Consider the following 23,367-nt stretch of genomic DNA (forward strand, 5'->3'; position numbering starts at 1 on the left):
GTACCCCCCCCCCCCCCAGAGAGGACGTACAGGGCCTTAGTCCTACTCCTCCTCCCAGCCCAAGTCACACCTTGGAAAGCATGAGTGTCTATTTCAAACAAAGTGTTTTTTGACAGCAGGAATTGCCTGTCATAATTTGACCCCCCAGTATCAGGATGTATTAGGATGTCAAACGATTGACCATTTCCTTTGTCACCGAGACCAACTTCTTCTTTCCAGTCATTTCTTTGGCTTTATTTAGACAGGACAGCACTAGAGAGACAGGAAACTGCAGGCAGAGACAGGGAAGGACATGCAACACAGTCGTCTCCAGACGGAATGGAACCGGGCATGATGACATTGTGACTGTGTGGTCAACAGGCGTGTCAAACTCGAGTTGGGTCAGGGGCCTGATTGGGCAATCTTCGCTCACACTGCCTTCATGCACGTGCACATTGCCAAATAGCAGAAGTACAAGCTCGCAGGGAAACTTTGTGCCGTGCAATGCGCTTGTATACTGAAAACTTTGAAATTGAAAATGACACAGATGCTTTCGCGGTGAAAAGCACCACGGTGACGTTTTGGGAGTCTTCTCTCTTCCTCGGTTAAACAAACAAGACAATCACGGAGAAAAATAAAGGCGAGCCGATTATGGCTTCTGAAACGCGTTTGATCTTTCACTCAAAACCGATTCTGAAACTCACTTTTCAGCAGTGCACGTTCAGTTTTAATGATTCTATTGGGGACACGCACAGACTGCAAAGAGGAGAACACTCTCTCACTGTGGAACAGGCAGGTTGATGGCTGTGCATCTGGAGGGTGTTTTCCTTAAAAAGGTAGGGTAAGTGATATGAGTTAAAATAAATGTTAAATAGCTCTATATTCTATATTCTGATAGTAGTCATTGCTATAGACTGTTGGTTTAGAAACAGGAGTCTTCCCGTCTCTCCAGCTTTCCAGAAAACAGAAAATGGTCCGGATAGCAATGTGATCCAATCAGTAGAGAGAACTCACACAGGATACAGGATAAACAAGTGAAATGGGAAGCGATGACACAAATAAATAAGCAGAAAATAATTTGAATTGGAGCACTATAAAATTGAAGCTGATAAATGGGCACTCTCTCCTGATGAGCTGAAATGTGGCCTCCCACCTGAAGATGCATTTTCTGTTTATTAAAGAGAAGTAATGATTACTAACAGAATATAGTGCTTTTTTTGTTTTAACCAACAAAGCCAGGCTACCTGGCTACAACAAAGCTGCACGCTACTGCAGCAGTATTGACAGACACCTCCTGGGATCAGCTGTCATATAGTCGTCACATGGCCCTGAGGCAGAACTAAGACAAAGCTTGAATGTCAAAGGTTTGACGGATTTTCTGCCAATCTCTCAACGTAGTGTTCAATCACATCATGAAAAACACCACGTTGTATAATAAAGTGCTGCAACTGGATGTAATCCTGTGTTAAATCAGAGTGGGTGTGGGATATTATTAAAACCATTGCTTGACTACTTCAGGATGTAATTTAGTTTGACAAGTATAATCGCTATAGACTCTAGAGAGAAAGGTTTAGACATGCCTTTGTAGTCCATAAAATCTGATATTGGCACATCACTTCATTTGACATTTTGATATGGAAGCCAAGCCTGAAAGATTAACTGAATCTGGTAGGCTTACAATAAGAGGGTAAGGTGCTTGGCCGTATTTCATTTGTGTTACATAATATACTATGATGCTATTTATGGGTTGAATTATGGTTGAAACCTAAGTATGAAATGGCCAAAATTGGCTCTAAAGGTTAGACCACTTAATAAGCCATAACAACCTTTGGTCAGCTACGCAAATTCTAAGAATCACTGGGAAATCATACTGTATCTGACACACCTACAAAACAGTAAGTAAGTATACGGGAAGGCTTATTGTCGGTATCAGCCAAGAATGCGGGTGTCTATCACCGTTTCAATGCACTAGACCCCATGGAGATGGATTGCTGATATGCAACACCTACCATCAGCTCCCTCCCAGTACTTAACACATGACTTGCACCCAAGACCCATGACTTATGACCCAAGCAGCGCTACTCATATGCTGGGTTGGCGGTGCCCAGGATGTGGTGCAAAGGTGAGATCTCTACCGACTGAGCTAGATCGATCCTCTGATCGTTGGTAAACACAGAGGTTTGTCTGTGCTTCTGCGGGAAAAAAAGCTTTAATAGCTTTGACATAGAGTACACTTCTTGGTTGTTAGCTTTGAGAGAAGATGGATAAAATGGAAAGATAGATGCTTTCTAACTGCCAGCAGGTTCACCACCTGCTGGCTGTGTACCGTACCAAGCACATGCAGTGGAAAAGCGCCAAATGGGATTGGCATTTGGGATTTGTCAACATCTGTCAAAACCCCCAAAAATATTTTCGAATGGTTGAAAAACAACATATAGTATTTAATCTGTTCCTCATGTTGCTGGGCAAACCCTTGGTACCCCTCAAGGACCCCTGGGGGTCCCTCTCCGGATGCCTCTTTGTGAAGCAGTGACTTATGAGACAGTAAAATGTTGTAGCACATTCTGCAGGCATTACAGTGTAACTATGACACATTGTGCTCTAGTCAGGGACGAGGCTTTCTGTTTTCTCTGAGTTTCCATCTGGAGTGATGGAACACGTCCCACAGGCCCATGAGGTGATAACAACCCCTCACCGGCTCATATCAGCAGCGTAGCACAATTACATCACGCTCTTCTGTCATTTCCTTTCACCATTACATTAGAACAACAATATCTGACAAAGAAAATGGCGCAATGAAATGGTAATGAAAATGTGCATCAGGGGGAATAAAGCATGTAATCACGGCTTAGCAACAGGAATGGTCCCCCAGCGTGAAGAATAGAATAGTGAAATTGTTTTCACTCAGACACATTAGTCTCTTGAGACGCACTGTTGCCTCACACTACAGTCTGTGCAACGGAAGTGTGCTGAAAATAAGGTGCACACACACACACACACACACACACACACACACACACACACTATGCAGACTATCTATCCAAAGTCATATAGTACTCTTATCAGCATGAATTGAACATTGACAGTAACAGTGCAGTCTTTTCAATTACTCTCAGCCTCATTCATTGCATATATCAGGGCATCAGGGGAGCCATATAAGCGGTAAGACGTTTTCATTGAACAAAACAAATGTCAGGGTTGAAGTTTATATAATTTCACTTTCAACCCAATTCTGGGAAATTGCTAGCTGTGAGCATAAGAAGCCTACAGTATAATGATGATGAAGTATGGTGAATCACCATACCTGTCCCTATGTGACATCATGCGGGTCAATACATCATCGAAAAAAGCAGGCCTCACAACTCACTTTAAGATGCTCCAAACCTTTATTCAGCGACAGGCAGGCAGAAAAAATACGACGTTTCGGCCTCACAGTCTTTGTCAAGTATAAATACATCATCACCATTGGTGATGATGTATTGACACACATGACGTCACAGGGACCCCAAAAGGCTTTATACGGAATGAATGAATGAACAAATGAATGATAAATACAAAAATAAATATGTGAGATGGAGGGTGACTGATTTAAGCAGTCACACCTGGCCTGAGTCAAACTAGAACTGGACTCAGAGCTGGGTGTGGCTGCGCACATGTTGTGCATGGACTTGATCAAGGCACAACAGGATAAATCAGTCATATCCACAAACACTCAGGAGATAGCCTCTGTCCGGACAGTGGAGAGCTATCGCCTCTCCTGTGTAAAATGATATTATTGTGTATAATTCCCTGCACATGGAGGAATAAAGCTACAAACTTAAGGAAGCTGCCCTGTGTTGTGTCCTTCCTTGCCCTGGGTAGTGACTAGTCGGTCACAAAATACATTCGGGCAAGGCAATTACTATAGTCAGGTTGCCCCCTGGGAAACCACGGTAATTATAAGCGCTATGAATTCAACAATTAAACACAATAATCTGTTTATTTTACCAGGCACTCTCTAACCATCATGCATGACACTGTAAACAGGATGTCTGCGCTTTAGTTTCAGCAAATTGGATCGATTCAGTTAGTTATCTCGGGAAACAGTTCCTATCATCAAAAATTGATTCGGCAGGAAATTAGGCATAACAAAATCCCTGCATAGGAAGAGGGAGATTTCCAGACTCCCCAAGCTCACTATTTCAAAATAAATTGGTTTCTCAATGAAGAAAGAACACACAGCAGCGCATGGCTTGATCTTTTAATCCCCTTCAGATATTGATGGGACATGGCATTGGCATTCAAAACAATCATCAACATTTCACTAGGCCTCCTACAGGAGGATTTTCTGAGATGTATCTTTAGTTTAACCACTTGAACCGTAGCACTCCCTCCCTGTTCATTACTTGGCATAGCATAACAGGCCAATGCTACAGGACAAGATATCTATATTCTAGAGGGGGAAAAAGGAGTGGGCCAAGGATAAAGGCTAATGGTGGTGCTATGGTGATTTTTCTTTTGAGTGGTGCCACTCAAAAACAAGGAACAGCAATGTCCGTGTTCATGTGTTGGTTCACCTATGTGACGTTAATGAGCACCAGTATGACTATGAGTACCAGTAGGGGCGCTGTTGTGCCAGAAACAGAGAGAGAAAGAGAGACAGTGCTGCACTGTTGCCTGCTAATGAGAGAGAGAGAGAGAGAGAGAGAGAGAGGAGGGGGGGGGGGGGGGGGAGACTCAGTTCACACGGGTGTGATTTTTTATATATGGACATATATGCCAATATATGGCAAGTATATGCAGCGGCGTAACTACCGTGACGCAGACAACGCGACTGCGTGGGGGCCCAGAGGCAAGGGGGGCACACGGCCACTCACCCGTGCCGTCTGTAAAATAAAATTATAAACACATACAGAGATGCAATGACAGTTGAGTTGAACGAAGTTTGGCGGAGCCTGGTGATGGCTGCTGCTCTAGCACACACAGCCACCATACCATATGCATTAGGCACACGTGCCCCGCCTCCCCAACAGCTCTGTTAGAGCATAGGGCTGTAGGCTAACAACGTGAAGGAAGTCAGAAGTGTCTGACTGTGGCGAGTGTGCATACAATGGGCTTTCCCAGTCTCGAGTCCCGACAGCCAGGTACGTGCACAAATCACAACTACAACTGTACAGTGCCCCGCTGATTATAAACCCACACACAGTTTGGACTTGTTTTTACAGGCTGCTGTACATTGCCCCGCTCAGCCGCTGCTGTTTCTAATCCAAAAGCAGTCTGTTTTAGTTTTCTTTGCCGGCGCGGGGGGGGGGGGGGGGGGGGTGTGCGGCGCTGTCGTCGGGGGCACTCGCTGATCAGCCTGCGTCGGGGCCCACTGGCATCTAGTTACGCGTCTGAGTATATGCATAATATATGCTGCATATATGCAACATTCAGGTTCATGTCATATATGAGCCATTCTACCGAATTGGTTCAAATTGCAGTCCCACAATTGCACGATGAAGTGGTTAAAAAGGGATACACAGTAGTACTGCACAAGCATGGGAGAAACTCGATTAATTAAAACAGACAACGGTCTGTTTTCGTTCACTATAATTCTCCCTTTTCCTGATATCGGTTTGCCTTATAAAATACATTTCCCTTGCCTAAACACAATTTGGCATCCTATCATGTCAATCCTATGCTATTTTAACAAATACAGACTAATGGTGCCATAAAGACACATTTTATTATAGGACGTTAATGATGAGAAACTAGCTAACAAGGAGCAGCGCTTGTAAACCGTTCTCCTTGGTAATAGAAGATGCAGGTGGATTAATTAACAATAATAATAATAAATAAACAGAGAGAAATAGAGGAAATAATTGCGCTATGTTGTGTAGGATGTTCTTTTTTTATGCATAAAAAAAGAGCAGGTCAAATGAATCCTTAGCTAAACAGATGTCACAGTTTATTGGGACAGTGCAGACTTGTGTTGCATCAGACATCAAACTAAAATGTTCTAGTGTCCATCATTAACCCCTTAAGACCTGAGATTGATACCACAAAAGCCAAAATCACTAGTTCTCAAACTTATTCGTGTCAAGGACGAAAATGTCCGTCCTGATGAAGGAAAACGGCGACTTAATAAAAGAGCAACATTATTGGCAAGTTTCCTGGGTCCTTTTCTTTGTTTTCCCACATCATGTTTTCCTACATCATCCCACCACTGCCACACTCTGGTCTGAGTGAAGGTAGTGTAGGCCAAAATTGGCACTGAACCAGTTCTCAAAATGCTCAAAATGGCAAAAATAGCAGGCAGTCTTTTCTATGCAAAAAACAATCCGTTTTATTCACCTTTTGAGTGAAATGGTTGTTACAAGAAATACACAAAATAAGTATTTACATTCACTGGCCTGGTTGGCTCTATAGGTCTATTCTCCTGCCTGGGCAGTCCTACATTGACTCCTGTGCAGTGGCAGGTCCCCCTCTTAAAAAGGCCAGGCCCCTCCCATGGACCAAACCAACCCAGGATTGATTCCAAATCTAACCAGTGGCTTCACAATGTCCAGAGACATCACAGTTCATTCATAATACATTTTAGAGTCACATAATATACAATCAAGAGACAAGCAGGAACTGGTACAGGCTTTTCCCTGGCTGGCAGTTCTCCCCCGTTATCTCTTACCTAGCCTCAAGTGAGACTGAACTCTACACAAACCCTCATACTGTTGGTATGTTCCCCACACCCCACAGCTGATAGTTGCTCCCTACAATGGAGTCAACCAATTATCAATCAAGCATCATCATCATCATCTCATTTACATACACATCCCAAAATAATATAATTCTCTGCAACATACACAATAAATAATTCAAACTTTAGCCATTCAGTCTCAGTGGCAGGCTGAACTGCCACAGTATATTTGAATAGCAGAGAACCTTTGTTAAAAAATAACACTTTCAAGATAAAAAAAATTGGAAAAATAAATAAATAGCGGATGTACAACTACAAACTCACGGCACGAAGTGACGTGCTGTGATCTTATAAAGTTTTTCTGAAAACTCTTGAGATTTAGAACAGTGGTTCTCAAATATATGTTTATATAGCTACAATCGACAATGACAGATGCTTTCCGGTTTAATGGGTTAAATAATTTGGAATGCACAGCCGAACAATTTCCAAAACCGAGGAAACCGATGAATGTCAGAATGTTGTCAGATTCTCACACATTCCCAGATCCTATCCTCTCTGTCGGGTGGAAACCTCATTTGTCCAAAACTGTTACTTTTCAGGATTCAAACACAAAAAGTTATTTGTGTTCGTCTCTTGTCTATTTTTGACTGGTGCAACCACTCCAAGGAACAGCAATGTCCGTGTTCACCTATGCCTGTGTTCACCTATCCCCGTAGCGCCCAACGGACGCGACGGACAGCTTCACAGACGCGCTCTCCTCCGCGTCCGTCGGGCACGGAGGTGGAGCTTCTTTTCCATCCACCAGCTGTCTAAAAACCCCACGAAGAAGAAGGGCTTCAGCTTCTTCTGACGCTCCTGACGCGTCCAGTGTGCCTACGGGGACTATGTGTGTCTGTGTTGGTTAATGAGCACCAGTATATGACTATGAATACCAGTAGGGGTGCTGTTGCGCCAGAAACAGAGAGAGGGACAGTGCTGCACTGTTGCCTGCTAATTAATGAGAGAGAGAGAGAGAGAGAGATGGGGGGGGGGGTAATCTGATGTGCACACGATGTGCACATGGATGTGCCCACGGTAATTTATTCATTAATTTGTCCCTTAATATCTCTGGCACCTGCACAGCGTTTCTATTGTAACAGGTGGCATGGATTGTGTTAAGCAACCTTTATTCTCGCCCAAAAATGTATACAATTATGAGAGAGAGAGAGAGAGACACTCACTAGGCTGCTGAGTCGTTGAGCTGGTACTCGCGGTTCCGTGAGAAGCAGCCCTGGACGCCGCCGTCGGCCCACAGCCTCTGGATGACGTTGGACAGGTCTTCTGGGAGGATGCCCTGCTCCTCGGCTGCTGCTGACAGGGCAAACAGCTGCCGGGCATCGTCCTGACACGCAGAAACACACAAACGTAAATGGTTGCCCTACTGCCTACTTCATCATACTACAGTTGGTGCACTATTTCTTTTATTTGAATCCTGGAAAACACTTTTGGAGATTTGGTGTTCACCCGACAGAGTCGATATGCAAGTTGTATACAATAAATCACACCCACCCACACACACACACACACACACACACACATACACAGCGATTCTTTTTTTTAGAGCTTGTCGATCTGCTCTTTTCCTTCAAAAGCTTTCCCTTACACTCACACCTTACAGATCCTGGGGTTTGAGTGGTTCAGAGTGGATGGATGGATGTTATGCAGACAGCAATCATCCCTGTCCTCCTTAAGAAGGGGAGGCATCCTCCGCTGCAGGGACACATACTTGTCCTGCTCCATTAAGCCTAGTTTATACTTTGTCCCACAGCAGCCTCATTCCAAATGTCTTCTTGCGACTAATTAGGAAACAGGCATAGTGCTACAACTGCTCAGAGGAAGAGGAACTCATCGGCCTGCCACCCCACCAGAGAGGCCTGTGCTGTCTGCTATGAAGACATGCTTGCTTTGGACTATGTGAGAGAGAGAGAGAGAGAGAGAGAGAGAGATAGAGAGAGGGAGGGGGGATGATAGGGATCATGTGGCGTTATTTGTAAACAAGCACAAGTGGGACGCTAGGAGACACAGGGAGCATGAGAAAGACATACACCACATGCTCCCATCTGCTTAATCAACCCACACATGCCCTCCACCTTCACTCCTCTGTGCTGCCCACGTGCTGGCCAACACAGATAACCTGTTGGTTAACCTACGACTACCTACGACTGGTCCTGCCTGCATGTGGCAACGTGTACTGTAGGTTAATGAGCAGTAGCATTTCCAAGAGAGGGCAAGAAGGAGGGAGGCAGAGAAAGACAGACGGAGTAGAAAAGGAGAGAGAGTTGTGAGCAGGATCAAACCAAGCCAGGGGGATTTATCATTTAGATGAGGCCATTTGGAAGTAAGGCAACAACATTTTACTGTGTGTGAAGTGGAAGCAATTCAATGCTGCGATAAAAAAACACTGATAAAACAGAGTGAAGGAGAAAGCACTACAACACAAAAAAACATCTGATTGGAAAATCTGATATATTTTGCAGGCAACTGGGAGTCTCGGTCTTAAATGGCCAATACTGTGGTGGAAAGGTTTCTGCCATATTGCTTTTATCTGTCCAATGCATATGCTTCAAATAAGTTAAGCTAATAACTATTACTTGTAATCAATAATATATGCTTGTTTTTCTTTAAATAATAACTAGAAGTACATGTTCATGTACATACAATCAACAGGCAATGGATTTGAGAAGTAGGCTATATTGTGAGAGAAATCTATGTGCTGCACCACTGGCAAAGGTAAACAACCTAGGCAGAGAATTGGATAAGGACTTGCCCTGCTGGGCAAGAAGGAAAAAGCTTAACGTCAGACCCTGCACATACTTAACTGTACACATACATACAATCCACTACACCTACAGAACTGCAGGCGTTCACATTCACTGGAGGGAGGCTCGCTCAGCTGATCCAATAACAGTGAAGGATGGCATTCCTGCAGGCTCGCTACAGTATATCGATTTAAACATGAGTGTCTCCGTGTCTCGGAGCCAAGTAGATGATGAATCAGACACACATACCCAAGTCCGTTTACGCATCACATGGCATCTTTTAAAACACTGGTGTTATTCTCCAAGATCTAACAACATAGCTTGGAACAGAGATGTAAAGGTGTGGCCCTTAATCAAGACACATCTATTTTCTTTAATATGAAGTCCCTGGGGTCATTGGTCCGACCTTCCGTTAGTCAGACCCACAGGCTGAAACCATCATATATAAAGTTAATATGTGAGTGTATGTTAGGCTGCACAACAGTGACACTTTGTGCTCGGACACAGCCAGGGACCCTGGGACGGACGGACACAGCCAGGGACCCAGAAACGGACGGACCCAGGGACACAGCCACACACATAGCTGTCTATAGGAGTGGTTGCACCACTCAACAAATCAAAACTAAAGTAGAATTGAAAACAAAAGTCCAAACAAAAACAAAACTAATGGAAAATGCAAAACTATAATAACCCTGAGCGCAACCTTTTCCTTTTATAAAATATTTTGGCATGTGACTGCGATGGGAATTGGAGGATATGTTTGCTACGATATGCACTACGATTGGTGACCCCAGATGGCAACAGCGAGGAGTTTGACATCCGGGCCAGGGTAATGCAAGGCACCCTAGCCCAGGAACTTGGCTTCACTCTAGCACCAATTAGGTCGAGATGACACCCCAAAGTAGCGGACGATCAGCCTGCTCTCCGACAACGTGGAACAAGCACTTCTGAACAGAGTGGAGTTGGAATGAGCCAAGGTTGGCCTAAGGCTATATGCCAAGAAAACTGAGGTTATCACCTATAACATCTCACCGGAACATGAAGTCAAGGACTTCAAGTACCTGGGCTCAAGGGTCAACTCAACTGAGCAAGACCTGAAAGTGTGGAAGGCTCTTGCATGGAGGGCCCTGAATGGTATGACCAGTGTATGGAACTCCAACCTCCTCTGTCAAATGAAACTCAAACTTAGATAGAGTGTAGAGTCTGTTCTATACGGCAGTGCATGGTGGACCCTGAAGCCAACCCTGCAGAAGTGTCTTGACGGGTGCTACACCAGGATGTTGTGTGCAGTACTTAACATCAGCAAGAGTGTACATGTTCGCAACAAGATTCTGTATGAGGGAATACAAGGGTGAGTTGAGACTTTCATTTAACCTGGAGTCTTGCGAGCCTTTGCAGTAATTTCTCTCAGTCAGTATATACAGTTTTGAAAAAAGACGATATGCACATTTTATCAACCCAAACTTGGGCAGGTGCTGAGCAACAAACAGTGCAGAAAAATAAATAAACAAGAAGAAGTGCCCCTTGGGGCACAGGTCTCCACCAGGATAATAACATTTGTGATGGACAAAATGTGTAGGAGTAATATGAACGTTGTTCATGTATTTTTGTTAGTTTTTGTGCAATAATATGTCATCTGGTGGTTGTACACCAGGGCAATAAAAATAAATATACAACACATAACAGTGTGTAGTAGTGCACATATAAAGTTGTACACAGATCGGTGCAGTTATAGGTGTAAACATTTAAGTTGCATTTCGCCCTCTGCCTCGTGGGAAAGTGTGTATATAATTTTTTTAATCACACGCTGTGTGAATGACTTGAGGCATTTTGTTCAAAATGGACAAATCCTGCAAAGGCAGGCAATAGTAGCCAATCGGGATGGAATAAATATGTGAAAGCAGACAGATGTGTGTTGATCTCATTACTATGGCGATAGTGAATACCAATTTGCGTGATGTATGGATAAAATATGTACAAGTAATGTACAGAAATGTGTTGAGGCATTTTGTTGGAAATGGACAAAACCTGCAAACTTTGGAAGGCAATCTTAGCGATTGGGGATGGCATATGGGGAAGCCGACAGGTCCGTATTGATCACATGACCATATCAATGGTGATGTATGGATAAAATCTGTACGAGTAATATAAGGAAATGTGTTTTGCTGAAATGGGCCTCATGGTGGCACTATAACAGGCCATTGTCGAACATTTGGGACAGAGGTTCGTTGGCAAACAGGGAGTGTGTGTGCAGTTTGGCATCAACCGGGTTAACGGTGCCGGAGATTAGCTGTACGCAGACGGATGGAGGGATGCAATCACGCACACGGACGGACGAGTGCAAAACATACTCTCTCCCCATGCCTTCGGCCTGGTGGAGACAATAAAAGCTTGTACACCGAGGAGTCCAATGCGACAGATGCTTCATTGCACCAAAGGAAGCTATGACGTTTCTTCCTCAGTATGAGTAAGAGCGTATAGCTCCAAACGTCACAGCTGTCTTTGGTGCATTAAAGCATCTGAGCGTTTATTTATTTTCTCTTCTACACAGTTTTGGCCATGCATCGTACGAAGTGGTGGAAAGTAACCAAGTAACAGTACAGTAACAGTACTGTACTGTACTGCACTGTACTGTACTGTACAACAATTTTGAGGTACTTTTATTTAACTTAGTTTATTTCTATATTGTGGTATTGCTACTTTTACTTGAGTAACAAATGGGGCTACTTATTTCACCACTGATTGTACATCTATGAATGAATTTATTTGGTGATAAAAAGAAAGAGCACATCAGCACTTCCATAACATATAACACACACACAATAGCACAGAGGATAAATACACAATAAAGCCCTACGCCAGTTTAGGCACAGGGATATATCCAAAGGAGCCACAGACACGGGAGGAAACGGTAGCGAACGTTTAATGGTAAACATACAGATACAGGAGGAAATGACGGTACCCGATGGATCCGGTCCCCTGGGACTCAGGTGTCTATATACCGTTGCCATGACACTGTTGCCATGACACTACATAACCCATTCCTGGCGCCACCCTTTTTCCTTTTTTTTTTTCTTTTTTAAATGCGCACCCCACACACTGTGCATACACCCCACAAAATACACATTCAGAAAAAGCGCTGAAGTCTCTCTGGCTTGCGGCATTCACGCCCTGATCGGCGAGGCCCCGCAGCTGGGCCACACGCCGGTTCGACCGCCTCCTCAGGCCTCACCCCGGGCCCGGGTGACTCAGGAGGAGACACCGTCTCCTCCGTCCGCTCCGCAACGTCCGGTACGTCCCTACGGGGATACAGAGGTGACAACGGAGGCTCCGAAATAGCTGGCGGTGTATCGGGGCCTTGTAGGAACGACTCCTCTGGATCCTCATCGGATGACAGGGCCGTGTCCACTGGGCCTGTGACTGCAGGGCCCATCACCTTGTAGCAATCACTCACTCTGACTCTGTACGAGGTCCGACGCAGTTGGTTGCCCGTGAACTTCTGGATGTTGCACCACGCTCCATCAGTGCTGACAACCAGGTATCTGTCACGGGCTCTCGATTTGTTCCGATCTCCATATAGGTACACAAGGTCTCCCGGCTGGAGAGATACAGGCGGAGCTACTCGACCAGACGGTGTCTTTGCTCTCATGCTGTATGGGTGGTTGGCAACACGCTGTGACTGCTGCTCTCTAATGAGAGCCTGGTCGTCGACAGGTAACTGCTGATGGGAAAACTGATCCCGCTGATATAACATCTCACGGGCAGCCAACCCACGTGACCTGACACGGCTGTTCAAGCGGGCTGTGGAGACAGAGAGCAGCAGAGGGGTAACGACTTTGCAATTTGGCTCCATGCGCAAGATCTCCCCTTGCAGTTCTTGAATAGCTTTCTCAGCCACCGGATTCTTGTTGACATTCTTGACCCTGCCCACCTCCACGACCAGCCTGTGTTTCGCGAGCACCTCATCTCCTTCCAACGCAGCGAATCCTGGTGCTGGGTCAGTTCTGACCACTGCAAAGGGCCCATCGAGTGGACACACACCTACACACAGGCGAAGTAAAGCGTCTCTGAGTGTCTCTGCGCGTTCGTTCTCAATGATGGATGTCAGCGTGAATGACGTTACGCACTCTCGAACGACGAGAATGAACTGACGTTCCCGTCTGAACACATCGGCTGCAAAGGCTGCCCCAACGACCTCGGGAGGGTCACTCGTTGACTGGTCCTGCATGACTGCGGGGGCTTTTCTCAAGGATGCACACTGGTGGCATCCATCAGCGACGCGTTGAACAGACGCATCCATGTCCAAGGCATAGAAGTACCGCTGTACGACTGTACTCAACTGGTGGGTGGACGGGTGGTCAAGTTTGATGTGAAGAGAAGTGAGTAGGCCATCCAGGGCAGCCCTAGGCACCACAATGCACTCAGTTGATGCCGCGAGTGGGGTGTGGCGCCGGACGACCAGGAGACCATCCCGGGACAACGTGGCGACGCTCAAGTAGCGCTTCGCGTCGCGCACATTCGTCAGTTTCTTCGACGGTCGTGTGCCCTGTCGAAGATGAGCGCCCGTACGCCTGAGATCCGAACACTCAGCCTGTATAGCCAGCCACGCTGACCTAGATGTAAACGGCATCTTCTGGGCTCCTCTCATAATGTCCCCCGTGCTGACCTGGCGCACAACAGACTCAGCAGCCACCTGAACGAATGTGCATATCTGACATGTCGGGCTATCACACTCCGGTGCATTGCGGCTAGCAAAGTCAGATGGTAAGACGGATGCACCTGCCACATGCCGGACGAGCACCTGGTATCGGCTGGCTGTCGACAGGAACGAAGTAACACGAGGGCTTGCTGAGAACTCTCCCTTACACAGTTTCTCGGATGCCTGGACACATGGTTTGCTGTCTGTCAGCACGCACGTCTTCTGAGACGACTGAATGATGTAGGGAGCGAAGTGCTTCACTGCTGCTGCTATGGACAAAGCCTCAACCTCACAGGGCAGCCATCGGGCGCTAAAGTATCCTGCGATTTTCACGGTGTCCTTACAGGTGATGTACAGCGTCGCAGCCAGACCCGGATCCCTGACCGCGCCGTCCGTGACAATCCATAGCTGGTCAGCCGGTCGTGGCAATGTGACGGCATGGTTCGAAGATAAGGCTTTCTGGGACTTGCTGAAAGCGCATAGCAGCTCGTCTGACCACTGGATCACGTCTTTTGACTCTCTACCAGCGATCGCGTCATCCAGTGGGGCGAGTGTGGTGGCACAGTTTTTAAGTACGCGAGCCAACACCTTGTACGCCCCAATGAATGAACGCATTTCAGTCACAGTCTTTGGGGGCGGGCACGCGGCTAGTGCAGACACACGGTGGGGTGTGGCTTGGATGGTACCTTGGCGCCACACCCAACCTAGAATGGAAGTCTGTATGGGCGCTACGGTGGTCTTGGTGGCGGACAGTTTCAATCCACAATGCTGTAGGGCTGACAGCACCCTCCTCCAGACAGCTAACAGTTCATCAAGCGTGTCTGCGCCACAGTACATGTCGTCTGCCACTTTAGCTAAGAGGCCCTGCTCAAGAAGGTCTCCGAACACCCTGCATGTCAGCTCCTCCAATGCCGTCTCGGACCCTGGCATGCCCATGGCGCTACGCACATAGACACGAACACCCCTAAACGGTGTAACGACTCCGCAGTACTTCCATGAGTCCTTCGATAAGGGGATTTGGTAAAAGGCTTTGGTGAGGTCGGTGGCAATAATGTACTTCCACTGAGCTATCAACCGTAATGTAGAGTCAACATCGGGCATCAGTGACGGTTGAGGTTTGCTGTACCGGCCAACGTCCGCAAATGCAGTGACGAGGCGAGAGCCACCTCCAGACTTCTTAACCAGAAAGGAAGGGTTGACATACTCCACTGCAGCGCCAATATCCTCAGGCTTTCTGAAGACACCCATCTGCTCCAACGTGTCAAACTGAGCCTGGAGCTCCTGTAGCTGATTCCTGGAATACTGTGGGACCCTGCCCTTCCGCTGTGGGGGTTGTACAGGTCCCATGTTCACTTTGGCTTGAAACGGTCCCACTGCACCATTGTATCCTTTGAACTGTGGGTCAAACACGTCATCATACTCCGTGTGCAGTGCACAAAACTTGTCTCTAATGGCAGGAGGCATGATGTTGTCTGGGTCCAATGCCACACCATCAGAAAAGGGGGCAGACCTGGACCCCGGGCCAGGCTTGCTCGGCTCGGCTATAGGTGGCGCATCTTCACATGACGGAGCAAATGTAGCTCTGACACGGCATACATGGTCGTGTCTCTGGATCAGCTGTGGTTCCCTGGTGAAGTTAGGGACCCGAATCTTCCCTGCCACGCCTTGCAGCAACCCTGGGGCAAGCCATTGGTGTTCATGTGGCTCAACGGCCAACTCGCCATCCACGTCACACAGGTCGGCTGGCAAATCTAGCTCGATGTACTTTCCAGGCCACACTGTGGCCTTGCCTGGTGCGCGGAGTACATGTGCGCGCCGCACAGCATGTCTGTCACTCTTGTGCTGCGCACCGTAGTAGTAGGTCTTCTCCCCCACGCACACCTGACGTTTGGCCGGCCTAATCGAGATGTCGTTCCTCACCATGAACGGGATCCCGGCCAAGATGTCTGAATCCAGGTTCTCCACGACGAGGCCTTCAAAGTAGAGGTTGTGGCCGTCCCTCTGAAAGCACGTTCTTATCTCCCCCAATACCTTCAAAGGGGAGGAGCCATCGGCCTGATGGGCCGACTGTGTGGTCTTTGTTATGGTCACGCCCAGTCTCGTGGCGCATGCTGCCTTCATCATATTTCCTGTCGCGCCGCTGTCAATCGTGAGTCTTACAGCTAGATGGCCATGGAACGTGTCGAGATATGGTGATGACTTGATGTCCACACGCTGAACTACACTGGCTGCAGTCATCTCTTCACCCGTGAAGTTGTCTGATTCTTCTTCAGACTCGCTATGCTCACCCGTGACCTGCCGTGTCTTTACCATGAACTTTTTGTCCTCTGGGGGCAGGAATGGGCATTTACTCAGAAAATGTTCATCAGGTCTTCTGGCCTCCTTGCAAAGGGGGCACACCCTCCTCCTCGGCACATAGTTTGTCTGTTTTGGCTTGGGAAATCTAGAGCTAGGAAATCTAGAACTAGACCTGGAAAATCCAGCAACGGCTGTGCGCATAACCCTTGCATCCACTGATGCCTGTAGCTCATCTAACAGGGAATCAAGGGCCTGTGAAATCTCTGGCTTAATGGATGCGAGCGTGCGTGATCGTAGCTCTGTGCCATATCGCTGCTTCACCAGCCTGGGTAACTCCTCATGCAGTAGGCGGAGCCACGTGAGCACAATACAGTTCTCAAGTGATGGTGACAGTTCCTCATCTTCTCTCACAGCCTCTCCCATGTGGCTGATACCAGAGTCTTTGTGCAACAAATTGTCCTCCATAAATGCCATTAAGCGCTGGAATAAGTCTTCTGGTCTCTCATTGGGTTCCAATTTAATAGCAGCAAAGTCAATGAAATGTGCTCCTGTGCACTGAAATCCATAGTGCTGGCGGATAGCTTGCCATATATTGTCAATACATGTGGAATTTTTCACGAAGCTTTGACGTGAAATTACAGGGCAGTAATTGGCTATTTGCCCCAACATCAATTCCAACATGCTCACTTTTTGTTCCTTTGTGCGGCGCTGCGCGCGGGCTACGTCATCCTCGTCGTCAGTGAAGCCTCTGTGTGGTGACGCTCTAGTCTTTTTCTCCCACACTGCGCCGTCAACAAGGAACGGAGCGAACTCGCTGTCAAGTAACAGCGTATACAGGAGATTCTGTCGCCAGTTTTCGAACGAGTTCACGTTCTCTCTCTTTGTCAAGCACCATTGTTTAGGCGCTCTGTGTGACGTCGCCATAATGATCCTCTCGCGTTCCGACGGTAGAAGTATATCCACAGTGCGGCTGTCTCTTTGCTTGGTATACGATCCTCTTTAGGTGCGAGACGTAAGTCCGATCGCCGCTGCCACCACGCCAGTTTAGGCACAGGGATATATCCAAAGGAGCCACAGACACGGGAGGAAACGGTAGCGAACGTTTAATGGTAAACATACAGATACAGGAGGAAATGACGGTACCCGATGGATCCGGTCCCCTGGGACTCAGGTGCCTATATACCGTTGCCATGACACTGTTGCCATGACACTACATAACCCATTCCTGGCGCTAAGGCTTGTTTCCATTGTGGCCCTCATAAACAGAGCATCTGTGTTGTGTTTGCTTACATTTTCTCCAAAGTCATTAAAATGTCACCAAACTCAAGCTGAATACGTGAGTCAGTGTCGCTAAGAGAACTTAACTTTTGACCAGGGAATAATGTCAGATTAATCTTTTGAAACCAGTCCACACTTTTAAATGCATTGAATTGCAACAATTTAATACATTACTGAAAAACATTTTAATAACATTAAAATGCGCAATATATATAATGTCTCAAAAAATACATCGCATGGATGCACTTGGGACGTATCTTCAGTGATGTTTCCTGAGGTCAGCGGGGTTTCGGGTCTTCCAACATCATACCCCTCATAGCCGGGGTTGATCCCGATTTATGTCCCAGTAGCTACCCTTCATCAGTCCATCAGGGAATGAGCAAGGCCACCACAATCCGTTGCTCCGGAACTACTCTGCCGGTACTGGGAGAACCTAAATCTGGCATGTGGAAGGACTAGGCTCTGTGTGTTGACTCCTGACCGGGCCCCTCCTACGTCTCACCAGGTCCACTCCTGCTCTCACCAGGCCCAGGACCTGTGCGTTGCACCAGACTCCCAGTACCAGGCACTCCATTCAGGAGTGGTGGATTATATTATATAATGTGTACGATTATAGTAAGTTATAAGTAAGTTTCATGTCTCTATATGTTGATTTTCATACTGTACTGAGATGAATGGAATCCAGCGACTTAAAAAAACAAACAAACCATGCTATGATTTGAAAAGTGGTCAGCAATTATGTTAAGTATACAGTAAGTCATAGTCAATGGGCTAAACATGGCCAGACCACCGGTATGGCTAATTTAACTTCTAAAATCAAGTGAGTGCAATATGTAATGACAATATTTTGTCATTTATGTCAAATTGCCTGCTTGTTGGGAGAGAGAAAGCACTTACCGCTCTGGCAGCATCCTCATACTGAATCTTGAGATTGTCCATGGCTTTGATGATGGCCATGATAGACTGGATTGTGTTGCTGTAGACCACAGCTCTGTACTGCTTGCATTCGTCTTCTGAGTAGCCAAACTCGTGGATGATCCTGGGGACAGAGCAGTCAGTCAGGGAGGATAAACACTTAGGCTATGTTTCATTACCTGCATACATTATAAACGAAGCTGCCTAAACCCTGAATTTACTCAGACGTGAAATTGTGCCGTGAAGATCACATTTAACAGTCTTACAGCAGGCAGAAATCACAATACTGCCAGGTTGAGGATTTGGGGGTAACTCAGGTCTCTTACACGTTTTATAGCTAGAAGACACTAAAACACATGGTTACACAATCGTTTGGATCCAAGGGAGGTAAGAATGAAAGAGGCCTGTGGCTGAGATACTGCAGTGATGAAATCCAACAGAATCGTCCTCCTGGCTAGTTCAAGCCCATCTGTGATGGAATCACACCGCTTGATTTGTTGTGCGCTGCTGAATGGGAATTAATTGAAATGCAAGCGAGCTCACTGGGAGACAGGAGCACAGCCAAAGAGGACTTTCCCCCACCCTTCTGCTATTAGATAGATACCGGTACTGTATATGCCTAACAGGCATGGAGGAACAGGAATGTAGGAGTTAGTCTTTTTCTTCACCCTCCTCATTGCTGTCATACAAATTAACTTGAATGTAATGTCCTAAGCAAAAACAATCCGTTTTGTGTTTTGGCAGGTTGTAAACTATACTACAGTAGCTACCAGCCAAGTGGTGTTAGCTTTAGAGTGGGGTGTCTAGTTTACACAGCCAGCCAGCCTGCCATTTTGGCAGGTAACCAGGCATCTTTCATAGATCCTGTTCCATTTTTATAAATCTTGTTTGGCTTATAAATGAATGCCTTGAATTGAATAAAGTCTCCCTAGAAGCATTAATATTCTAAACGAGAGGCATGTTGAAGTCAGAAATGAAGACAGAAGTATGCCCATCTGGTCAAAACCATGGAGAGCTCCCTAGATTAGGAGAGATAAGGCATTCTTTCTGAGCCGTAAACAAGGAGAGGCCAACCCAAAAAAAAGAAAATAAATCTGATTTTTTATTTTTTGATTGATATCAATGAAAAAGCGCTATGACGTGTGTACACGCCCACTGGATCCATCAGTTGTATTTCATATGACGTTTCCACACGTCCTACGGTCTGAATGTGTTTTAATAGGAAACGCATAAAGAACACGTACAAGTAAAGAAATCTATTTTTTGTTTTTCTGAGAGTTTGTTCTGTGCATGAAAACGAATTGACAGAAAGATAGTTCATGATACGGCACAAGATCATAAATGTATTTTAGTCCTAAAACATTCAATGCTTTAAAAAACAAATATTTTGAAATAAAGATCAAAGAACTGGCGCAATATGCTCCACTTTCTTGGTATTAGTAAGGACTAGAGGAGCAGTATTCTGAATTAACTGCAGACGTCTGATCAATTGTTCTCAGGAGACTTGTAAAGACACTGTTACAATAGTTGAGTCTACTAAAAGATTTGAATGATTCAAGCTAATGAAAAAGTTAAATCAGAAGTTGTCTTTTCTATTTTTTATTAATGAGAAAGTAATAAAATAGAAAAAAATGCCCGCACACTGTCGATTTCTGTCGTTTCGGTCACAAATTACAGAAATTTTAGGCATGATATTCTCTTGTACTGAGCAGATCGACAGTGTGCAGGCGTATTTTTCTATTTTATTATTAACGTGCACTTGCCTATGCACCTGCTCCTAAACATTTACACTTGGTGTGCGAAAGGTTTTCTCAAATAATGAGCAACTCTGATATTACCGTATATAAATTAAGTTTAGCTGCATAATAGAGGGAAGAAACTAGGAGAATGTAGGTTTAAGTATCAAGTACTATCACTCAGTTCCACATCTTTCTGACAACGGAATTCTGTGTACAGATGGAACCAAATGGACCTGTAACACTAAAGAATGTACTGTGGACAGACACACTTCACTCTGTAGTTTAATTGTTTCTCTATGCCTGGCTGTGTGCTTTCAATGTTTCTTTCACCCTCTTATAGAATTCATTGAAACCTGCAAGGACTAAAGTGATAATGTGTGTCTAGGGCCTTTGCGTGCAATTGCATGAATGTTTGTGTGTGTACGCATGTTATTTCAGACAACAGTGGAATGTGTGTATGTGTTCAAATCGTGAATGTGTTGTGTATGCTTTGTGAAAGAGGGATTTAGAGTGCAGCAGCAGCAGCAGCAGCAGCACACTAAAGTGATTTGCGAGAGTGGTCTGGTCCAAACAACAGTGGCCATAGGGGATCACTGTGAACTTTATAGCACTATGACTTAAGAACCATCCGCTTTGGACATGCAGATTGAGCCCTGCTTCAAGGATAGGCAATGGAGTTTGCACATGCAGTTAACTTCAGAGCCAGACAGATAATTAGTTTGACCAATACTGTAAATAGACTATTGTATATTATTTGCCCCGTTTTTATGGTATGGTATTATACTTTTGGCAATTATGCTGCCGATGTGATCTAGGAGGACACTCACAAAATCTGGATCAGCCCCAAAAATTGGGCATCAGTTGAGGTCTATAATACCTTGGTAAAGGACAGGTGATTGGCTTTTAGAAAGACAGGCAGCATAGACAAGATTTGGTGCGTGATTGGATAAACAGTAAATACACATGAAAAATAAATGAACAAATAATTAAGTAAATAAATATGCCAGCTGGGAGTGCACACACACACACACACACACACACACAAATCCACATATTAGGTTGTCAGCGAATGAAATCAGTTTTGTATTTTATTCGCATTAGGTTAGCAGCCATGTCAATTTCTGCACCGTCAGCAGATGGACAAACGGTAAGAGCCTGTGAGAAAAGGCGTCATAAACAGATAGCCTATAAATCCACACAGCAGGCTGTGTAGCACAGGGCACAGCCAATCTCATATTCATCACAGCTTCCAATGACATTTGGGTCCTTCTCAGTAACTCCCTCACCCACGTCTTACGAATCACTTTACAGTTGTTTTTCGCCTCTGCCACGGCATTGATCATCTAGATAAATGCTGATAGTGCATTAAACGAATAACAGTGGACTATTTACATTCCTTTGGCCCTGAGCCACCAAGGAATGCCAATGAATCTTGGCCAAATGTTCTACATTACATACAGTAGCAGCGAGAAAGACGATTACAGTGAAAAGCAATCCTCCATACATGATTGACTGAGTGCAGGGGAGTAAGGCTGTTCCCACCTAACAGGACACGTTGAGACGCTCTGCTTTCCTTAGGCCTGAGAAAGCATCCATCAGGAGACCACAAGGGTAGGTTCATTAGGCCTGAGAAAGCATCTATCAGGAGACCACAAGGGTAGGTTCATTAGGCCTGAGAAAGCATCTATCAGGAGACTACAAGGGTAGGTTAATTAGGCCTGAGAAAGCATCTATCAGGAGACCACAAGGGTAGGTTAATTAGGCCTGAGAAAGCATCTATCAGGAGACCACAAGGGTAGGTTCATGCAATTTTCCCATAGAAAGGAGGTGCCATTCACTGCCGACATTTTCCTTTTTCTCCTTTGTACATATTTTTGTTTGTTGATGATATGTATTATTGTTGAGGGGTGCTAACCCCTCCTATGTCCAGCTTTGAGGGTCTGTGTATACACACACATTGAAGACAAGTGTGTAAACACAAACATTGAAGACAAAAGTGTGTAAACACAAACATTGATGACAAAAGTGAGGACGCAAATTGTGATTGGCCGGCGTGATTGGGTGGGAGATGTGCCATTGGTTGAGAATGAGATGATGTATGATGACGTATGATGATCACTTCACACGGGTGTGATTTTGTTATTTTTTATACTATGTTGATGAATTGAATACATACTGTAGTGTAGAACCACAATGGAAACAAGTTTGGTGTCTGACTGTACCTCTACCTCGTGCTGTTTACATTTCACGCACACATACACTGTGTAAAAAAGATATTACACACATAGTGCACAGTGCACCGATACACAAAGAGATATTATATTAGTAGGGTAGCATGTAGTAAGCCATCGGCTTTGGACGTGCAGATTGAGCCCAGGTTCAAGGACAGGTAACAGGGATAATTGCTATTATTTATAATTTCTTTGCTATTGTTGTTATTGCCGCTACAATGTTGAGGAACCAAAACAAAGAATCTTATTATATATATATATATATATATCCTTTTTCACCTGGTGCCAATGCCTAAGCTGTAATCCTGGGTGCTACTAGCCTGGATCCAGCCCAAAGACCCCGCCCACTCTCTGAGTGGATCTCTTCAAGAAAGCTTCAAGAAAGCTACAGTCTGATAATCAGGCTAGGGTGCTACTCTCCCTCTGCCAACCTGGGGAGAGCCCAGAACTGAGCTCATGCTTCCTTCAATGCATGAGGAGTGAGCAGGCCGCTTCTTATCACCTGACAGGGGGAGTTTCCCCGGTAGGATGTAGGGCGTGGAAGGAACACGTTATTCCAACCAGTTCCTTTCCCCTCCACCAGGCTGAACAGAGGGAGGCAGACCATAACTTAACTACAATACAATGTATTGCACCATATTAAATATCAGGATAATAGTGTATAAATGCTAACCCTACAAAGGGGATTAGCATATCACGAACTGGAAGGGGGTGTAGGTATTTGTTTATTTATTTAAAAAAAAAGTGTTCGATTGATCGATAGATAGATCGATAG

The 23,367-nt window shown here is 45.5% G+C and overlaps 1 protein-coding gene across 1 annotated transcript in view; it reads right to left on the reverse strand.

Moving 5' to 3' along the window:
• The window catches only part of LOC308333789 (guanine nucleotide-binding protein G(i) subunit alpha-2-like), a 51,671-nt gene that overhangs the window by 11,424 nt on the left and 16,880 nt on the right, over positions 1-23,367 (reverse strand). Inside the window, exons 3-4 of the mRNA XM_080790269.1 lie at positions 18,605-18,746; positions 7,855-8,015 (exon numbers count right to left, since the gene is read on the reverse strand). Of these exons, the coding sequence (XP_080646395.1) occupies positions 7,855-8,015; positions 18,605-18,746 (303 nt within the window). The remainder of the gene's footprint in view (positions 1-7,854; positions 8,016-18,604; positions 18,747-23,367) is intronic.

Source organism: Protomyctophum bolini, assembly GCF_963924005.1.
Source record: "Protomyctophum bolini genome assembly, chromosome: 19".
Classification (NCBI taxonomy): domain Eukaryota; kingdom Metazoa; phylum Chordata; class Actinopteri; order Myctophiformes; family Myctophidae; genus Protomyctophum; species Protomyctophum bolini.